General features: G+C 38.1%; 1 protein-coding gene across 9 annotated transcripts in view; it reads left to right on the top strand.

The window, feature by feature from the left end:
- The window catches only part of SLC4A4 (solute carrier family 4 member 4), a 324167-nt gene that overhangs the window by 179703 nt on the left and 122254 nt on the right, over positions 1 to 22210 (top strand). For all 9 annotated transcript variants that reach the window (XM_019663211.1, XM_019663215.1, XM_019663217.1 and 6 more), the window contains one exon: positions 7368 to 7444. In XM_019663211.1, coding sequence (XP_019518756.1) covers positions 7368 to 7444 — 77 coding nt within the window. The remainder of the gene's footprint in view (positions 1 to 7367; positions 7445 to 22210) is intronic.

Raw genomic sequence — 22210 nt, 5'->3', positions numbered from 1 at the left:
GCATTTAGTAAAGTCCGTTTGGGTCAATGCCTGTTTGCAGAGAAGGCAGTGAGATGTTCATTTACTGCTGTCATAAGCTGCCATTGGCCTTTCCCACATATCCATTCATTAGCTAGCGTAGGCTTGTTGATGGTATTGTTCTTTTTCTATTTTTGTGAGATAAGGTCACAAATGATTTTATATACTTCCACCTATATTCTTGGACAGAATAACATCTTGTTCATAATGTGTGTGTGTGTGTGTGTGTGTGTGTGTGTGTGTGTGTGTGTGTGTGTGAGAGAGAGAGAGAGAGAGANTTCATAATGTGTGTGTGTGTGTGTGTGTGTGTGTGTGTGTGTGTGTGTGTGTGTGTGTGAGAGAGAGAGAGAGAGAGACAGAGAAAGAACTATTATAGGATCATAAATACTATATGTAATCACAAGGACCACAGATTTGTTGAAGTACTTTATGGGACTTGCCTATTTAGTAAATTTTCCAGTCCTTGTTTGTTTCTGAATGTTTCCTCAGCTGAGTACAGACTTTTTAAATGTCTTTTTTATGTGTCTCTGTGCAGAAAAAAATGAAATGATGCTTTAAAAAAAAATAAAAATAAACCACCTACTTGAGCGTATAATAAGAATTAAATATCCAGGCCTTTTGAGCTCCTTTTGCTCAGCCTGCTCTGAACTCTTTGGAGTGTACTTTCTCTTCTAATAATGGCCCTTCAGCCATTCTCTTCTGCTCAGGCCTGTTTCTGCTTCTTTGAAATGTATTTTTTCTTCTAATAAACTGTCCTTTTCTGCAACTTAAAAAAAAAAAGAATTAAATATCCAGTGCAATATTATTAGAATGGGAGTTTCCATGGTTAGAGCATTTTGATTTTGCTGGTTGAAATTTAAAAAGAATTAGAAGAGATGAACCTTGTGTATTTGACATTGAGATGTCTAAGACCTAACATTGAACCATGGGAAAAGCCCACAGAGTAGTCAGAAAATTCAAAAACAGGAGAGAACGGCATCAAGGAAATTGAGGTTAGATAGATTATCAAGGAGCACCGGACAGCAGAGGTCTCAGCAGGGTAGAGAATGGTCTTTAAAAGAAAATAATAGTCTCTGTGAGGACTCGTAGACACAGATGTTTGTTATGTTGTGGTTTGACCTCTGCACACTTCCAGCTCTCTCTAGAAGGATGTCTTCTCCATTATCTTTGTCTCATATGCTAGGATGCTTTCAGCTTTTGGCTGGAGCTTTACTCACATACTTTCATAGTTACCTGGATCTTTTGCTGTCTTCTTTTTTTCCTCTAATCATTTTCATTTTCCAAGCCAGTCAAATTCTTGGAGCTATTTCCTTTTCCCTGGACTACCCAAGGCTCTCTTCTTTTGCTGAGGTCCTCCTTTATTTCTCCACTCATTCTCACCTCCCAATTCTTCGTTCACAGGGGGGTTTCTTTTTCTCACCTTTATTGCTTCTTACTTCTGTTCCACTGCTGACTGACAGGCTTTTAGCCAGTTTGGCAGTCTTTCCATTCTGTTAGTTCTGGGCCAGCTACAAACTTCCTTATTTACTCTAAGGCTTTCCAAGTCTGAAGGCTCCTGGAGTGTGCACACAACTTCTCCCTCCATAGGAAATGGACTTTGAACAGTAGTGTTTATAGTAGTAACTTGAAATGGAGGTAAAATGATACCCAGTTGCTATTATTCATTCATTCACAAATATTTATTAAGTGCCACTAGTGCCAAGCTCAGAGTCTATAACTGTGAACAAGACAAACCAAGATCCTTGGAGTTGACATATTATATCATAAGCAAACAAACAACAGAAATTCTCTAAATGAAACAAAACAATTACAATTGAAGTAAGTAAAACTATTTAAACTGATTTTCTCTTAGTTACGCAATTATTTCAAACAGCTCCTTCTGATATTTTTAACTTTCCTTAGTCTAATATTTACATTTTAAATATTTCTGTATTTTATTTGGAGATAGGGAATAAGAGTGGGTTGGAAATTTTAATGTCATGCTTATTTTATTATTATTTTTGGTGAGGACAGCTCTGGATATTCTGTTGCCATGGAAGACTAGGAAACTGCTCTGACAAAACCCAAGCTTATCTTTCAACTATTCCCTCTTGACTTTTTCAGTCAAACTTACTGCAAGTATCCCAAGTGATTTCCTCTTCTTGTCTCATTATTTCCCTGCTTTAGTGGTTCAAATGAGAAGAAACTGCAGTTGGAGTAACCAGAAATGTGGAAAACCAATATGGAAATAATGAAGAATTGGCTGTATGATCACTGTGGAATTTTACAAACACTTGGCTATAACTGTGAATTAGGACATTCAGAAGCATGTGGTCTTATTGCTTTTATAATTACATTGCTGTTGCTTGTAGCATCCTTTTTTCTTTGACACAAAGCTGTGGTTTTGGGTTACTATTTAATCTCGGTGGCAGAGAGAGTAGTTGAGTTTAGTATTTCTACCCTATTTTTTCTTTATGAAAATGAAATAAAAAACCCCAAAAAAGTGTAAATTCCATTTTTGGAATTTACAAAATTGGAATGGTGTTTAAAAGAGAAAAAATAGTCTCTATGAGGGCACAGCTAAAATTGGAAAACAAGAACATTTCTACCTTAAACATTTTTAGTAATAACATATTGTACATAATTGTCATGGAAATAGAATATAGTCTTTGTAGTTATACATTAAATTTTCTCTTCATTAGAAATTTTGAAGTTTATGTGTTTATTTATGTAAATAACATAAAGAGACCAGTTTTTGTCTCAGGCAGTAGGATTGGTATTAAGAGATCCAGATTTAAATTATGTTTTTACCACTTGCCATGTTACCATGAACATGACCTCCTTGTAGTTCATTTTCTTTATGTGTAAAGTGGTAATAATAATATTAACCTCAAAGTGTTTATTTGAGATATAAGATAATGTAAGTTAAGTATGTAGTACTCAAAAAGATTTGTTGGCCCTTAACCTTAGATAAGGACATTTTCTAGTAGATGTGTTATGTCAACAAAGAAGGGGAAAGGAATATCAGTGAATCAGTTGCAGATAGAACACAGTAGCAAGAATTATTCTGAAACTACATTTATTATTAGTTTGTGGTCCCAAGCAGTTCAAATCACATCCATGGCTCTGAATTTTCTGACCTTAAGGTACAGATTCATTTAAATGTCCATTATATATAAGTTGCTGTAGTTATTTTTATGTTAAAATATTAATTTATTATTAAGAATAAAACACCTGGTTTATTTCATAGGCCAGGTGATCTTTGTTTTAGCTTATCCCTAGATTCTCTATTAGCTTGCTATAAAGGTATGAGGTGTGTGTGTGTGTGGGGGAGGGGTTTGTGTCATTACATTACATACATATTTACATTTTTATCTAATATGTACACATTTATGCTGTACACTTCTCATCTCTTTTTATTGTATCTAACAGGTACAATTACAAAGGACTTTATGAATTGCTACATGCGTGTTAAAGAATAACAGTGATTTTCAAACTTAGTACAGAATTCAATTAATTTTTATAGAAGACAGTATGTACCTGCCAAGTGGGTACTTTGAAAATGAAATTGTTTTTGATTGTGTGAAACTGCTTGAAAATGTGATTCTCCAAAGCTTTCTTTGTCTTATGGCAAGAAAACAGTGATATGGGAATTAATTATAATTATACACTCGAGGCTGGTTCTTCTTTTTTTAAAAATCAAAGCTTAAAAAAACTAAAGTTTCTCTGCACCAAGAGCAGTTATAAGACATTTGTATGTCCTGGATTTCAGATGGAAAGGGTCTACTGGTGGTGGCTTTGAGTAAAGGAATTGCCACTTGCACAAGAAATGGCATACTTTAGGGTATCCTTGTAACACATCTTTTCGGTATAAGGTGACATTTTCCTCTCCTCAGGGTTGCAGTATAATGAGTTTATATTATAGACTAAAACTCTAAACAGAAAGCACCTATTTATTCTGACAATGTGTCTTATTGAATGTCAGGAGCAAAATATCCACAACCGAATGTTGTTAGGGACCCGTTGTGTAACAGCTTCCTGGATTTGCTAAAATGCCACATACACATTTCTGATTCCCAGATATAATCTGGTTTGTAATCTCTTTTGGCTCTTGTCTTTGTCTTTTTGAATTGGGTGATATGCTTCTGGAAAACGCTGATTAAACTGTGAGTTTCCAAAACAAAGTTATTTATTTATATGATACTATAGGTGAAGATTTAGAGGAAAAGCCAAGTATGATCATTTTTGTGTACTCATGTGGCAAGGATGCTAATTTAATGATTTGCTTGTGATATGATAATTTGGAACAGTGGCTTGGAGGAGAGCAAGGTGATCAGAACTACTGCTCTGGCTACTTCAACTTACATATGCACCTTTCAACTCAGATTTTGACTGGGACACCTTCCAGTTAAGACAACTGGTTTTTATTTCGAGCAATGGTTCTCAAACTTTAGCATGCTTCAGAATCACGTAGAAGGTTTGTTAATTCCCACATTGCTGGGCCCCGTACACAGAGTTTTGATACAGTTGGTCTGGGGTGAGTCCCAGGAGTTTGCATTTCTAACAAGTGCTCATGTGATGCTGATGCTGTTGGTCAGAGGACCAGATCATACTTTGGGAATCACTGCATTGGGAAGCATCTGTCCCTGGTTCAACGTGTTAGGGTGTAGGGGTGGGGAGTTTGCTGGGGAGGATGGTGGGAAAAGATTGAAGAATGCTGATCATCTTGCTTAAGGTTTACCCAGAAGTGTTGACTTCAGAATTCTTCCAGTGTATTGCAAAGGTAAACATTAGTGACTAGTACTGATATTACTTTTTAATACTACATTTATTAATATTGCTTCTATTAATGAGAATTAGATAATGTTAGGAGTGACAGTAGATTGGATTATTTCTTAACATTGGCCTCCTCTTCCCCCTCTGGTTCTTGCCTCTTGGACCTGTGTCTCCTTCTGCCCCCCATAGCACACAAATATAGATAGCTTTCCTATAACTGTCTTTCAGAAATGAGAGAAATGATGAGATAGTATATGAGGTTTCTTGGAAAAGTTGTGAAATCAGTCAAGAGTACCATCATAATAAAAGCCTTATTCATTTGGCTTCTACCTATTCAGATTTTGCAGCAGTTAGGACAGTGCTTGGTTTGAAATGTACCTTTACAGTATTTCTAAAGAGTTTCCAAAACAAATCAGTGAGTTTAGGATAGTGCCCAGGAAATTTAAATTATTTAACGAAAAACTTCTTTCAATTTACTTCAGTACTTCCAGTTACATACAATTGTTTTATAATTAGAAATCAGTCTTATCTAATCATTTACATAAGCTACTTTCAATTTGTGATTAGGATTGTTAAGGCTTCATTGCCTTAGGAACACACAGTTCACATTTCTTATTCAGGTAGAATTTTTACCCATTTAGTTTAAATAACTGGCTTTGTTTCTTTAATGTAAAGTGCAAAATAATATCTACTTATTTCCTGTAAGTTTCAAGTCCCACGTTATTTTGGGTCATTCATATTTGTACCTGGTGTCTTTTGTATTGAGCGGACACTAGAAACCTGGTATGCAGTTCAAAGAAGAAACTGTGACCTCAGAGAGTTTCTTTTAATTTTGCTCATAAAGCATTTTTTTTTTCCGGATGTTACTTTCCTTTGAAAAATGCTCTGTGCTCAAATTTTCCTGGGATAAAACATCCCACCAGGTAAAGGATTTAAGAGAATTAGGCCACGTTTGCTCAATGAAATGTGGTCAAGTGGAAAACATCCTATCTTGCCAGCCCAAGAAAATTATGATTTGTCTGATATAGTAGTTAAAGACAATTATATTATTTCAAGAGCTGATGTTATATAGACATGAAATTATTAGGAGTAGTTTTTAGTCTTTTGTTAAATTATGTGTTGGTATTTCGATCTGAAGGAATTAAAGTCTGTAATCTAAAGAATTATTTGGAAGCAAAGCTGTTTTCGAACTTCTGTGGTGTTTTTCAACCCTTGTCCTCTTGGTGTGAAAACCAGCCTGAGTCAGATCCCTGAGGATTAAAGGATGAATGCATTACTCAGCACCCTGCAGGGGTTAGGTCAAGCACCCTGGCTTGGAAAAGTTACTCTTTTGCTTAGTAAGCCTAGAAATTTCAGGTCCAACTGCAGAAGGAGTGGTTCACAGTATTCTGCTGATTAACACAGTCCACTTGAAAACCATCTTTCACTCTTCCAGCTGTCCTTCCTCTCTGTTCCTGTGTAACTGTGTCTGAAGTTGCCAGTGGATTTTACTTATAGCAGCTATATTGCCACAGAGCTTGGTTCCCATGAAGCATCCCTGATGAAACCATCCCTTGACTTCAATAAGAAGTTGGCATGTTAAGGGAGAAGCATGGATACAATTATTTTAGTCTAGCAGAGGGTAATGCAGGTAGTAAGGGGAGTCTATGATAACACTATTTTGAAGCAAAGAATGGGGATTCTGGATCAGATGCCCACTAAGAATAAATATTCTTTTTTTTTTTTTAAGATTTTTACTGGGGAGTCGGGGAGGGGAACAGTGTTGGGGAATTGGGGAAGGGGAACATTGTGTTCTTCCAGGACCTATCAGCTCCAAGTCAAGCCATTATCCAGGGTGCAAGCTCAGCTCCAAGTCCAGTCGCCCCTTTCAATCCAGCTGTTGGGGGGGAGGGCAGTGGGGGTAGCCCACCACCCTATGAGGGAGTCGAACTGGCAACCTTGCTGCCAGGAGCACATGCTCCCAGCAGCTCAGTGGTAGCTCAGCTCAGGCGCAGCTCACCGGCCCATGTAGGATTCAAACCAGCGACCCTGTTGCTCAGAGCTTGCGCTCTTAACCAACTGAGCCACTCGGCTGGCCGAGGATAAATATTGTTAAAGTGTTAGCTAGAGAAGGGAACAAAGATGGCTTTTTGGGTTGATTAGAGCAACTGCTCTCCTAGGAAGGACTGCAGAGCCCTGGGAGAGTGGAGGGCTGGGGCTGTCTCCTGGGGCCAGCTCTGCCAACCTGAGGAAAGAACCTGCCTCTGCAGGGGTTAGGAAAAGGAAAGGATACCAGATAGGTGGAGATGTGTAAAAGGGCTGTGATAAAAAGCAAATCAAACCAGCAGTAAATTTATTTTTATGCTTACTGTGTTTGACTTTTCTTTCAAAGTTCAACTTACCTTGAAATAGAGCCAGGCAGTAACACTTAAATCATCTGGGATTTTTCATGCTTTCCATTTAACCATGTTTGTGCTCCAACCTGGACGTAGCTAAAGCCTCATCACCATGCCCATCGTCATGTACTAACTAGCGTTCATAAAGTATACAAACAACCAAAGTCTTTGGGTTTTCAAAAAGAAGGCTTTAATTGGGATTGCTCTTTGTTTTTCCAGGTAGCCCCGCCATGACCCACAGGAACCTGACTTCCTCCAGTCTGAATGACATTTCTGATAAACCAGAGAAGGACCAGGTAAGCAAAGAATTCTTGCTTCTTTGAAATGTAAGACTAAATGTATGTCTAGAAGATGCTGAGAAAAGATTAGAAATGATAGCTCCTGAGCTTAAAATGAATCCAATATGTATAGATGGGGTTTTTGCGCTTTTTTTCTGAGGGAAGAAGCAGTATGTGAAGGGATTTGAAGTTCAGAAGATAAGAATTAGAGCCTTGACTCCAGCCCTTACAGATGTAGCCTCTAGGGCAGTTTAAATCTTGGAGCTATAGTTGTCGCAGTTTTAAAATAGTAATAATAATTCCTATCTCAGGGTTATTGTGGGGATTAAATGAGATACTTCGTGGAAAAGTGCACTGATAAACTATAAAAGGCTAAGAAATGCTGGCAATTGTTAACTTTTGGGGGATACTTTAGGCAAAGGTAATATAGTCTTGTTAGATGTTTGTCTATTAAAACACATAGTAAGTAGCCTATTTGAAATGAAGAGCAATTAGGTTTTGAATCTCAAATTTCCTTCTTTAAAAAGAATGTATTAACCGAAACTGGGTTATTTTCCCAGTTGGGTGAATATCTGGTTGGATAATAGAAAATGGTGAGTAAACATAATTTTTCACTTTGGATGATAATGGATGAAAACTCTACCTGAATAAATAGATCTGAATTATATATTCCTAAGGCAATGAAGCCTTCTTTGTGACGATGTTCCTCTTTAACTGGCAGCGCTTATAATAGTGATAAGGTTTATAGGTCTTGGTGAATTGTAAAAAGTAGAGGAAAGGTGAAAAAAAATTTTTTTTCTTTGGAAGCAGCTTTGGGATTCTTTCTTACCAGCAGAATCCTCATAGGGCCTTTATCGTCTGTCTCAGAATGGATTGCTAGAAAAACCTTTGGAACTAATTTCATGTCTCTATTTTCTCCCAACTTAATATACTTTTCATAATATTGCCCTCATGTTTCTCCTCTGGATCAAAAGGTTATAATGATTTCCTGTCAAGTTAAGTTCAGAATTCCCTATTCGACTTTTAAGATTCTCTGAAATGGTGTTATCCTTCTCATCTTATTGGTGTTTCCTAGAAGAGGGTCTCTGCTCTGGTCAGGCCTAATTCTTCCCTTTGTATACTGAGATTAATTCTTGGTTCCTAGAGCTGCTTCCCCTTCAAATACTAATATGGACAGCTCTCCTCCTCTTCCTTTGCCTACGGCTACCTCTTGAAATGATCAGGGTGAAGGTCATTTAAATATGGGATACACTGGCGTGTACCTACCAGTAGCAGAAAAAGGAAAACTGTTCACTAGGGCTTGTTGAGAATATCTGCCAAAACAATTTTGTATATCGTGGTTCCATTCAGTATTTATCAAGCAGCATTCTGATAATGAGGTTTGCCAGGGGTCTTGATTCTGGATAAGGCAAGCATTTTTAGGAAAGGCTTCTTTTATTAGGCACAGCTCTTCTCTTGGCAGGAATTTGTCAATAAACAATTGGTAAATGCTGACTGAGAGAACTTTCTTACCTTCTTGGGTCTGTTCATATCTGGGCATATGCCGAAGAACTCTGACGGCGACAGATGTGTATTACGTAAAATTTTGATTCAGGTATTAGAAGAAATAGGCTGGAGCATTATGATTTGGGGGTGTTGATGTAAATTGCTATAAAACCTGTGTGATGGCAGTTCTTGGAAGCAGAATCTTGGATGCCTATTACTAACATCTCATATTCATTAAGGTTCGTGTTAAAATGAAATCAGGAAGATTTAATTCAGGAGTTTTGTACTTTTTTTTATTATTATTGGGGAATAAGGAGGGGAACATTATGGTTTTCCAGGACCCATCAGCTCCAAGTCAAGTTGTCATCCTTCAATCTTAGTTGTGGAGGGCGCAAGCTCAGCTCCAAGTCCAGTCGCTGCTTTCAATCTAGCTGCGGGTGGGGGCCGGGGGGTGGGGTGGGGGGGTGGTGTGCAGCCCACTATCCCATGCGGGAGTCGAACCAGCAACCTTGTGGTTAAGAGCATACGCTCTAACCAACTGAGCCATCCAGCTGCCCATTGGCTGCCCAGCGGCAGCTCAGCTCGGGCGCAGCTCACTGGCCCATGCGGGAATCCAGCAGGCAACCCTGTTGCTCAGAGCTTGTGCTCTAACCAACTGAGCCACCTGGCTGACCCCTGTTTTTTTGTTTTTAAAGCCATAAAATGAGGTTGATGTGTATAGCGTTACAAGAGTTACTACCCATCTTTTTTTGTATCTAATATAATAGCCATAGTTAATCCAGTGAGCTCTCCATCCCCTCCAAAAGGAAGTAGGTCTGTTCTTTGCTTCCCACCAAGAGTCTGAAAAGAAGCTTTGTAACCGACCCATTATCTCTTCTGCAACCAAAGGTAGAGTAGGAATTCAAACTAATAGTTCCAGTTTCTATACCTACTATTTTAGTAACTTCTAATACAAATGCTCCTGGATCATTTTAGGGTGGTAAGAAGAAAATGAGCATTCAGAGAAGATGAGGCTATGGCAAAAAACACAATAAACTCAGGCTTTTATTTTTTAACCTGCTTTTTTCTCTGTTTGGGTAAGAAAAAAAGGTTGCCAGGCTCGAATTTGTTTTGAAAAAGCTTTTATAATTAATTAGCCAATGTCCTGGAAATGATCTTGGCAGTGAAGTCAAACTTGTTCTGTATGCTTTTCCAAGTTGGCCCTAAAACTTCCATCCAACTGGAACTGAAGTTTCTGATTGACTGATTATTCTGCCTGGATACAATTTGAACAGTTGTGATTGTGCCCCACGACTTCCTGGAGCTATATAACTTCCCAGTAGTGCAAGAACTGGGTTTAACATTCAGAGTTATGAATAAGAGCAAAATTTCTCTTTCTGACAGCTACATAGTGGCAAAATTTGAGGGCATATTTTTTGTGAGATTCTGTTTTGGGAAAACAGTAGAAACAAATCTGTGCACTGTACTTTTTCTCTCTGGCTCTGCCAAGCCTATGTACTGATGATTTCAGTAGCGCTACCTTATTGAGAAATACCTCAGAATAGTTAACAGCAGAAGAAGAGCATAGCCAAAATTTAGGTGATTCAATGCTTCAACAATATTCCAACTTGGATGCTATATTTATTAAGCAGAAAAACACCTGGGATAGGGAGATTTAAAAAATTACATCTGGAGCTCATCTGCTTGTAACTCTTCATAAATAATCTCTTCTATTTTGTTGCTATGGAGGTTTTTTCCTTAATTGTCCACTTATCTTCCCCAATTTCCTTAGATTGATTGTTTTCTCTCTCTTTTTCTTCCTTTTCTGTTCTTTTAAAGATTTACAAGTGCAATGGGTGCTCATCAAATACCGTGGGTTTAATTCTCATTTTCATGTGAGTATGGAATCAGCTGTGAGGATAAAATCTTTCTCATCATGTTACCTTTTATCTTTAACTCTCTGGTGGAAGTACTGTGCTAAGTGGTGCAATGGCTTTACAAGGGATTGACTTCTTTTTCTCCGGGTTTCTCAATAATGCAGTAACATCTCACAATTACAAGACCAGCCTGAGTGAAATTGCAGTCCATAAATTGCAGTGGATGTAGTAGATATAGAAATACCTTGCAGATTCTCAGGAAGACACTTAGGACTCACATACTCTTGTAATTTATGTGGTCATCACTTCCATGATACTCATTATTTAGCTAGCTTTTCTGAGAGCCTCTCCATGGTCTTCTGGTGGAATTTGGCCTAAGGTTAATTTCTAAAGTGTATTGTAATCATTTTTAGCACTGTGTATTGACTTTTATCTTTAAGTATTCTTGGCTGTCTTGTTTATTATTTTTGAAGTTTTGGTCTTTTCAGAAATAGTCCTGAATTTAAATATTTTGTCAGAGAGTAAGAGGATGAAAGCATTAAACCACGTGTAAGTTTGAAATTGCTAAGCCATGGCTTCCTGAAAATGAAATCTAGAAATGCTTTGTGTTTGAACGACTCCTAATCCTTTTCTCACACATATGTAATATATAGGAGTGAGTCAGCTAAATTCAGCAGAGATGACTTCTTCATAGTTTTGAAGATTCCCATCCTAAGGCTCACATAAAGCCTCCCTTCGCATTAATAACTATTTCATATTCACAGTGACAGAGAAGGACAACGGCACCGCCTTCTCTTTTTCATGACTCAACCAGAAAACCCTCTCATTTACACTGAGCACGGGGTGGTCTTGCTCCACTCCCCAGAGAAGGTGCAGTGGGTAAGGAGGACTCATGTTTTCCGAGGTTATAATACTTGTCTTTAGCATGTTTTCAGGGACCAGTGAAACACTGCTGTGTCATGAGAGCTCCAAAGGGAATCACACTTGTGAAAACCTGAGAACAAAGGCGTGTTGTGAGGAGGCAGTTACCGCCGTCAGATGTCACTAAGTCACTATACTTTTGGTAACTGCCTTGTGCTTTCCTGTGGCTCAGCAGCTACAGCTTTCCTTCGCCAGGTGTCTTTGATTGGAAATTGTATAGCCATCGCAATGATTGATTATCTTTGGAGGGCCTTTGAAAGGAAGTTAGCTTGCCACTTAAGTAATTAACAAAACTGATGTTTGTCATCATCTATTCCTTTTCTACAAGAAATTTGACTTTATGTAGCTTTCTTCTCCCACCTTATGCTCTCTCCTGTATTCTTAGAGAATTAACAATCAGCGGTATTAGCATTGTTTGACAAGCACCGATATTCATACTGACATCAAGGACCCGTGTTCTTAAACCTGTGTCCCAATTTGAATTCAGACACAGTTGAATTTTCCCATTTTCATAATGCTATTCTTCCATGAAAGCCATTTATCTGGATCAGAAGACTAGCATTCATTTAAAAATAGGTTATGTGTCAGCTTGAAAATGAAGCAGATAAACCTGTCTAAAGTAATCTAAATTCAGTCTTGTGTTTTCAGGTAAGAAAAAGAGGAGCCTTGTAAAATTTAGAACTATGTTTTAAGTAGTAATTGTGAAGCTGCAATAAATTTGAACTTCTGAATCCCCCAATAATTGTATGCTGCTATGATTTAAACTCACTCATTCAAAAAGTAGATCTGTGGTAGAAAATGTTCCCGGTGGTAGGATTCCAGAGGCAAATGAGAAAGATAAATCTTTCAACTCATGAAGCTGCCATGCTTTTTAGGGGTAGATAGACAATAAACATCAAAAACAAGTAAACAAATGAACAGGAGCATTTCACACAATGATAAGTGCTGTCCTGAAAATACAGCAGGATAATGTGGAGAGATACAGGAAAGCTGTTTTAGGTAGGAGGGTTTTCCAGAGAGATCTGGGGGAAGTGGTTTCTAGGTTGAGCAAAAAGCTAGAGTAAAGCCTCGAGACAGGAATGAGTGTGGTGTATTCAAGAAATAGGAGGAAGAAGGAAAAAGAAAAAAATACCCAGAGCAGCTGGAGAAAGGTAGCAGGCGTGCAGAGGTAAGTGAGGCCAGGGAGGGCCACAGGGTAACTTTTTAATTTTATCCTAAGTGCAGCGAGACACTATTGTAGGAGTGTTCTGTTCTGATTTACATTTTGAGGAGATCCCTGGGGATGCTGAGTGACAGGATGGAGGCAGGTGCCCATGTTCTGGATCACCTGGTGGTGTTCCTATAATTAAGCACTGGATGAACCACCTCGGTTATGAGCACTACAGACCCAACTGCTAGTTTGCTATAGACATGAAGACCTTCTTCCCGTCAGCATAGGAAGTTCCTTTGTTCCATAGGAGAATTGTAATAAAGAAAAAGAGTTTCCTAATTAAAATAGTTTCTATTAGATTAAATTATTAATTAATATTAATAAAAAGTAAATATTTTAATGCACGAGAAGTAGACATAGGCCAATGGGAGTAGTGAGATTGAGCTTTTGAGTCATTGTATCTATACCTCCCGCTCTCTTGATGTTACTGTTGGCTAACGTTAGTTGTGTCACCTGGTAAAAACACAGGACTCATGAAACCTTCTCTGAGAGGCCTCTCTGAGGATCAGTGACAAGCATCTTTGCTTTCATTGTTCAGAAAGTAGCATCAGGGTGGGTAGCAGGACAGAGCAGGCAAGTGGGGTCCTGACCACATTCTTAGCTATACCAGTGAAAGAACTGAACTCCAGGGCACTGCAAGGCATTTAGTAAAAGGAGTGACAGGTTTTACATGTCTTAAATAGCTAACTGGACTGTTTTATATTCAGTGCCACTTTTTTCCCCCTCTTTCCAATAGGTAGCATTCTGCTGTATTTCTATGCTATGAATATACAGTAAAACATTGGATTACGAGTGTTCTGCAAGATGAGCAAACATTTCTAATACATTTTAACTTGGTAAATGAGCTATGTCTTGCAATACAACTAGTTTGTTTCCAGAACAAATTATGCTCGCAAACCAAGATATTACTGTATTTAGAATATATTGCGGAGAGTAGAAGAATGCCATCAACAATTATCTTGGATGGATGTCTAATCTCATGTCATGTGTTACCTACTTCTGACCAAGACCTCACACATAAAAACCAAAATAAAAACCAAAAAAAAAAAAACAAAAAACTTTTTCTGCCTTGGAAATGGGAAATTATAACAAAACCAGAAAGCAACAATACCTTATGATGAACATTCTAAGGGCATAGTTAAAGTCCCTTATAATAGTTGTAGGTATACACATGGAATTATTCTTTACCTGCTATAGTAGCATGTTATCATTATCTATAATATTTTTTAAAACTTTAGTTTTTTTCTGATTCAAAAGTATACAAAATTGCTAAAAAAATTCAAACAAAGCAAAAAAATGAATAAAATACAAAGTGAAAATTCACAAATTCTCACCCTCAAAACTGAAACTTTCTGTGAATAAATGACTATATATTTATTTATATAAAATAAAAATGAGACCATAGTGTTCTGCAATTGGATTTTTAAAAAAACCGAACAGAATACTGTGACTATCTATCTTATTCTTCTTAAAGGTTTCAGAGTACATATGAATCATTTTATTTAAATGATCTTCAATTGATAGATATTTAGTTACTTTCATTTCTTTGCAATTACAAAGAAACCTTTAAGAAATGCCCTTATTGTAATTTTTTTTCATTCTTCCATAGTATTTCTGGAGAAGAAATTTTTATAAGTGAATTGCTGGGTCGCTGTGTATTGCCATTACCCTCCCAAAAGATTATACCAATTTGTGTCCTAGATCTTTTAAACACTTTAATAAATTCTCCTCCACTGCTAAGATACTGTTTGCTATTCACTTTTGAGTTTCTCCTGTATGATTCACTCCACTAAAAGCTTAGTGACTCAAAGTGAAAAGAATCTCAGTCACTAGCATCTGCCTCCCCTCTCACTTTGCGGGCTTTTTTCCAAAATTGAAAATTTTGAGGCTAAAATTGAGTTTATTCTCCTAGTCTAATTGGATCACTGCGCTGGTTAATGTGCCTGTGTTCTGAGGCAAGAAGGTGAAAAGTGAAGTGGCAGTAGACTTGGCCACCTGTATGTTTCGTATTGCTTTTGCTAAAGATGCTGCTGTTCCCAGCTCTGAGAGAAATCCTTCAGGCTTTGTGAGAATGTCCTTGGCAACCAAACATGGCTTCATCTCAAGAGCCCTTCTTGGTGGTCAGCCTTTGGAACACAAAAGGAAAATTGTAAGAAAAGTTGGACAAGTATTCTCTTTTAAGCACTATTCAATACATTTGCAGCTTGGCTTTGCATCTACTTCCTCCCCTGTCCTCCACCCCCAAGAGAATTTTGAGTGAACTTACTTACATCTAGGCCATGAAGTTAGTTAGATGAGAAGTTTATACCTTATGTGGAACGCTTTATTAGGAGCTTTGAAAGAGTGTTGTCATCTGGGAAAACTGATAAAAGGATCAGCGAATTGTTCTTTACATGTCAAGGAGTATTTGCAGATTTTGCTGTTTCCCTGTTCCCCTCTCAACAGCGACTCTCTGCAGAGGCGATTTATGAAGAGGCCCTGCCATAGTGGGAAGTTTCTCTTGCCCTTCTTTAGAAAGAGAAGGGCTTCCCACTGTTTCCAGCTCATTTGTCTGATTGATCCAGTGGGTAGTTGATTTATTTGCCTTAGCAGAATCTCATGACCTTATCAATCACCAGCAGAGCTTCCTGATTTCTCTGTGTTACCACCGATGGTCTGGTTTCACTTCCTAGAATAGAACAGAGCTGAAAGCAACCACCCTTCTTTCTTCTCTGCTGCCATATTAAAGGGTAGTGGTAATTTTTTCTATAATTTGAAAGGCAGTGGTTAATCATACCAAGCTGACATTACTGCCTAATCATTGTTCTATGCATATACACACAAGAGGCTAGAAAGTAACTGATTCATTGTATAGAGGCCATTGTAAAAGCTTTGAACTTCAAATTTAGCTGAACTGTTGATCATTTTGTGGCTTTACCTGATTGTATTGAGTCTATTCCTCTATAAAGAATAATTAACAACAACCAACATCTATTGGACACATTCATACGAATGCTTTGGTTGGTATTATTAACCCTATTTTACATATTGGCAAACTTAGGGCATGAAAAGAGTAAGTAAGTTTCTCAAAGTTAAATAACATCTAAGTGATGGAGCTTCATATTACAAGGAAGCCTGTGCTTTTAATGAGTACAGTGAATTCTGCCTGTTTACATTGTGGTCTTTTTTAGGTGCTAAGTCCCAGGTGTCCAGTTGATAGTGACTAGCCTTGGGTTTGTCTTTGAGGCAAACATCATGCTGAATAGGCTAATCACAAGAATTATTATTAAATAAACCAACGCTTCTTAAGGTTGTTATTGCGATCAGATGTTTCTGCTGCCATAGTGATTAAAAGACTCAATGAACCAACCTTGTGTTGTATGCCCATATCCTGAGTAGTGTTGGTTGAAGTCAGTGGGAAGACGCTGATGTAATTTAAAAAGGATGATACATGACCTCAAATTGTGAGTTTACATCTAGCTGGACAGACCAAATAAACTGTGATGCTTACAGTAAAGTGCAGCCATTCAGTGAAAGAGAAGATACGAATGTGGGTGGAACCATCAATCAAAGAGAAACGGGACTTCAGAAGCATCTTTCTGTTTTAGAGAACATAAATAACAGAAGATAAGAGTTTTAACCAAATAAAACGTTCTTCCTTGGAGAAAGAGTTAGGTATGAAATGTGAGAAATAGAATGTAACTATATGCAGTTTGATGTATTACTAGTGTATGACTTGGTTTATCCAATAAATGGCAAATAATGTGACTTCTAAAAATTCTTTGAATAATGGTCAGTAATCTCCAAAATTTGATGAAGTGTGAAGTTTCAACATTAACTTTTTTGTTGTTGTTGTTAGAGTTACCTGTAGAGTTAGCCAACGTAGATTAGATTATTTAGCCAATTGACCTGTCCATGGACCACACTACTTTTTATTTTTGGTTTTGTTTGACAATGAGGTTGGGTAGGATGGAAGTCAGTTTCATTTTAGATTCCATTCCCACCCTTCAACTTTACATTGCTAATTTGGCTCTTTGGGATTTCATACTCTTGAGTTCTGTACTCCACTGCTCTACCTGCTCTCTAATGAAATGTGTCTGTCCTTCCATAAATATTGTTATTGCATGAACATTTCCTTTGGACCAAAGCATCTCTTTTTCTCACTACAAGTCCTACCTTTCCTTCAAGACCTACATCAAATACTCCTCTTTTTTTTTTTTTTTTACGTGTATCCTTGAACATTCTGGCTCATGTTGATTTCTCCTGTCTCACATTTCTAAAACCACCCAGCATTTACTACTTGTCACTTCACAGGGACTCACTTGTTTGTTATGTGTCTCATCTTCTTCAGGGAATGGAGTGGGGAGGCACAGGGTCTGGGGAGGAGGAAGAGGTAGGACTGTCTTAAGTTAGTTGCTGAGTGTAATGATAATGATGACTAATTGGGGAGAATCAGCTTGTACTTACCCTTTCTCTCAGAACTTTTTCTAAAGGCTGAGAAAATGACTATGAGAGTTTCTCAGAGGTTGGTGATTTCTGACAGTATTGTTACCATCTTATTTTTTCATTCTGGCGACTTTAGAATTAGTGTTTCTGATCACTATCACTGACAATGTTTCATTAGGTTACCCAGTTGCTTGAATGCACTTGAAATTCTTGCCCATCTCACACCTTAAAAAAATTTTTTTCCATCTAGTACAATCATGTAAATGTCAATATTTCAAATATAGTTTGCTCTTTCATTTGTTAAAACCCATTTGCACATTTTTCTCATAATGAAAGCTCAATGAACATAGTTAACTGGCTGATGGGCATACTTTAAAGAAAACACTGAATCTTTTTTTAACCTATAACAAAGTGTAGTGTATCATAAGGACATATTGGAAAAGCCAACTGTCAGCACAGAATGATGTTCTATTGCAAGATGACATGGTATTGCTCAGTTTTCCCAGGCATGGCACATTTCAAATCAAGGACTATCCAGCATTCTACTTTTAGACATGAGCCACTTCATTTTGTATGACATGAGATAGTGTGAAATTAGAGTTAAAGCAGATCAAACCTGGAAAGGATTTATCATTGAATTGCATAGAATGGCATTTATTAGAGAATTTACTAGTTTTATACATTATTTTATCCCTTTTTCACTTTATATTTTTCTTATAGTTTATATTCCAAAGACCATATTATGATAAAGATCCAAGTATATTATTGTAAATTAAAAAAAAGAACAAGTCAGGTTGAAATCCAGCTATGTATTAGGACGACTTGTTTCAGAAAAACCCTTTGGTCAGAGATTAGAGACGTTTATCTTGTCTCATAGTGCCTTTGACAACATTATTCACAGAGCCTTTTCACTAACTTACTTATGATGCTTTTATTAAGTCCCCCTTTCCACTAAACCTGTACTGGGGATCGGGACTACAAAAATGAATAGGATACATACAATCTCTACCTTTCAGGGGTTCTGATTATAGACTGTGAGACAAATCTGTAAATAACGTATGGTGGTAGATGTCTTAGCCCAGAGAAGGGAGTATGAATTCTGCCAGGGGCTGGGGAGTAGACAGAGTTGACATTTGAAATAATTCTTGAGTTGAATGCTTTTGTCTTTCACTATAATGTTTAAGAAGAAGCAAATGACTATATGGTAGGAATATAGGGTGTTAGGAATATTAAGTTATTGGGTAGGAAATGGGACTAGATAATCTTTGAGTTTTTTTAAGATTTTTCTGATTTGATGAATGTGGAACAAATGGCATATGGGGATTCAAAAATTCAAAATTCAGAAAAGAGGTAGCATTTACACTGGAATGTATCATGGAATAGAGGAGTGAACAGACCCTCAGGCTCAATACTCATATCAGTAAGGTGATCGGAACCTACTGGTGGTTAGTCAGAGCCCAGTGGGTACAAATGAAGAACCTCTTGGGGGAATTTTTTGTGTAGCTGTTACCTGCTCTTTTGTCAGAACTTTATTCTCTCTTTGATCCGCTTTTTCTGCTTCTTCAGTCTTTTCTATTGTTCTAATTTGGTGCATGTTCTCAGAGACCTAAGTAAAGGATACGTTAAAAAAAATCTGTTAAATAAATAATAGCATGCCTACTACAGATTTAATTATAGACATACAGCTGCCTGTTTGAAGTGTTCTGCTGGGGCCATATGGTTTCTTGTACATTCCAGCCCTGGAAGGACCTGGTTTAAATGTTTCCCAGCTGATCGCACTGAATTCTCAGAGAACTGCTAGCAGCCATTTGGAATTCAATAGATGGTGTGCTTTACCTCCCTTGTCTCTCTGTGGATAGACGTTTTATTGACAATTTCTTATTAGACCCCAGGTAATCAGTCATTAAAGCGCCCACCCGGTCAGGCCTTAAGAGTGATGACTACTTGCTAGTTTTACAGGCTGATTTTTGTCACCAAATTTGATATGCTGAGTGGAAAGTACTTCTACATTTAACCACTTTCACTTAATGGCTTTTTAAAAAAAATATTTTAATGGATGATTTTTTTTTAAGATTTTTATTGGGGAATTGGGGGGATGGGAACAGTGCTGGGGAATTGGGGGGAAGGGGAACAGACAAGTTGCTGTTGTTTTTTGTTCTTCAGTCTAGTTGTGGAGGACGTTGCTTCACTGGCCCAAGTTGGCAGCATCATTGCGCTCTTCCCAGGCGAGGCAGATCAGTCGCTGGCTTCTGGACGGCCGCTCACTGCGGCTGCTGGCCGCTCACGCTGGCTGCTGGCTACACACGGTAGCCCATGGCAACCCACTGCCACATGGGCTGCAGCCTACGCCGTCGCCGGCAACTCACAGCAGCCCAGCTCCAGGTTGAGCTGTTGTTCAGCATCTTAGCTGTGGAGGGCAGTGTCACTGGCCCTCATATGTGGGATCCGAACCAGGGCCCTCTGGCGTCCCAAGCCAGTTCTTAACCATCGTGCCACTCGGCCGGCCCTGGATGATTTTTAAAATTGTGTTCTGTCCCAGAGGTGTGGGGGAACAGAAGTAGGGTTCAGGAAGAGGAGTCTATCCTTCCCCTGCCGCTGTTCTAGGAGTTTGACTTTGAGTGAATGAAGTAACTTCTGTGAGCCCCAGTAGAGCCAGAACTTCCAGTTCCAGAATTCTGCAAGAATCAGCTGGGGAACATGTTCTTTTGGTGACAAATGCCTAGAGGAGAGGGGTGATCTTTTTGGTGTCTCTTCCCCTAGGGATTAGAAAGCCAAATTTTCCAACCCTCGGGCCACAGAACTCTTTCCATCTGAAGTCTGTATAAAGGTCTAAACCTCAGAGAGTAGCAGTTTTGGCTTCCCTATGTGTTGTCTAATGTAGTGGTTCTTAACCTTTTTCAATGTCAAGCATCTATTTGAGTTTGTGATGAAACAATGGATGCTTTCACCAGAAAAATGCACAAGAATTCTTTAGGCACAAAAAACTGTGTCTAATTACAAAGCGCCCATGGAACTGCTGGCCCCCTAGTCCAGAACTGCTGCTCTGTGCTTTGATCAGAGCCTTGCCTTGCCCTTTTTGTTCCGAGGGAAGAGAACTGCAGGTGGAGTTGACAGAGAAGTAGAAGCTATGAAGGCTGAAGCACCAGCTCCAAGGTTCACATGTTGTCAAGGGCAGCTTTACCGGTCGCATGGATTGCATTGGGGTGGAGCAAACAGTGGGGATGGTGGACAGTATTTTCTCAGCTCCCACAGAAGAAAAACGTTCTGCATAGGTGTTCATCAAGCCGTTAACTTTCAACTCTTGGTTGCCCACATTGCCTCTGATGATTCCACCCTCCCACCTCTCCTGACTTGAGCATTTTGTTTTTAAATAGTAGTCTCTGTTTTTTATTAGCTACCCAACTGGGATGTGAGCAGAAGAGAATGTACATGAAACATTTCCCATTAAACTGTAATTTTCTCTTTAAGTCACTAATGCCACGATGCTAATTTTTAGGGGTTTTTTTGCTTTGTTTATTTTGTTTTCCTTTGGTTGTTCCCTCTCCAATCCCACTCTTCAAGAGGTATCTGTAGATTGTGAGGCAGAAAGAATGAAAGAAACCCTATGTTTAGGATCTTTCTTTTGGGGGTGGGAGAGGGAAGACTGTAAACAGATATTGCTTTTTAGATATTGATAGGCAGGGTGAGAATTGGAAGTAAAGAATTTCATGTTTTATTTCCTGCTGAAAATAGTCATTCAAAGATAAGGTATCATCTGAGGGAATGCAAATAATAAAATGGTGCTGTTATTGCGAGGATTATATTTGTTTTACAGTATAGCTGCACTGGTCCACCCACGCTAATCTCAGCCTTCTGTATATCTGATTTTTTTCAGCCTTACCATGGAAACAATATCTCTGCAGCCTTCTCAAGTTGAAGCTCATGCATCTATACACTTGGTAGAATTAACCTACTTAGAGAGGTAGTCTACTGGATGAATATATATTTTTAAGTCTATGATACAAACTAGGGAAAGAGATTTCTATCTAAAATACAGAGAATTGTATATCTGAATTCAATGTAGTACCAGTGTAACTTTATTCCTCCGGGAGAGAAAAGTTTTATTTTGCGACATAATGTTTTCCATATATTCTAGAATTATATTAAAAGTTTGACATGAGAGTTATTGTAACCATTTATTGAAGATATCTACCTTACTATTTCAGACACTGTACTAGTACCTTTTTATATATAATCTACATGTAATGTATTATTATCAGCTTGACTTTACAGATGAAGAGATTAAATGCAGAACATAAGGAACTCAATGGTCTTCTCAGCAACTGTTGCTTAGGTTAAAATAAAATAAAATAAAAATTGAGGGAACCAATATTTTTAGCGCTGAGCCAAATTTTCAATGGTGCATCTGTTCTTCTGTAGTATTAGTGCCATCTTTCATTTTGATGTTAGGAAGCATCGGGCATTTGAAGAAATGCAGTTCTAGTGTTGTGTGTCACTCTAGATTCCTCCTTCTCCTTCACTCCTGATATCCAGGCATTCAACCAGTCCCGTGTATTCTGCCTTTTAATTGTTCTCAATTCTGTTTTCAACATTCTGTTTCCACTGATGTTCTTTTGGTACCTCTATTTAACACATTTGTTGAGCAGCCTGTTACTGGCTCAGCGCTATGCTTATAAACACTTTGAAACATTATCTCCTTTACTCCTCTTGATCTGTGAAAGGTCATTTGTTATCCCCATTTTACAGATGAGGAAACTCAGCTTGAAGAAATGCAGTAATTTGCCCAGTGTCCAATTGCTAGAAAGAGGAAGAAGTGAGGTGTGCTTATAGTTCTGTCCAACTCACCAAAGCTTGTTCTCTTTTTGTCTGCTTGAATTGAAATCAACT

This window comes from Hipposideros armiger, unplaced genomic scaffold, assembly GCF_001890085.2.
Source record: "Hipposideros armiger isolate ML-2016 unplaced genomic scaffold, ASM189008v1 scaffold_386, whole genome shotgun sequence".
NCBI classification, from domain to species: Eukaryota; Metazoa; Chordata; class Mammalia; order Chiroptera; family Hipposideridae; genus Hipposideros; species Hipposideros armiger.
This window is presented reverse-complemented; position numbering and strand designations above follow the sequence as displayed.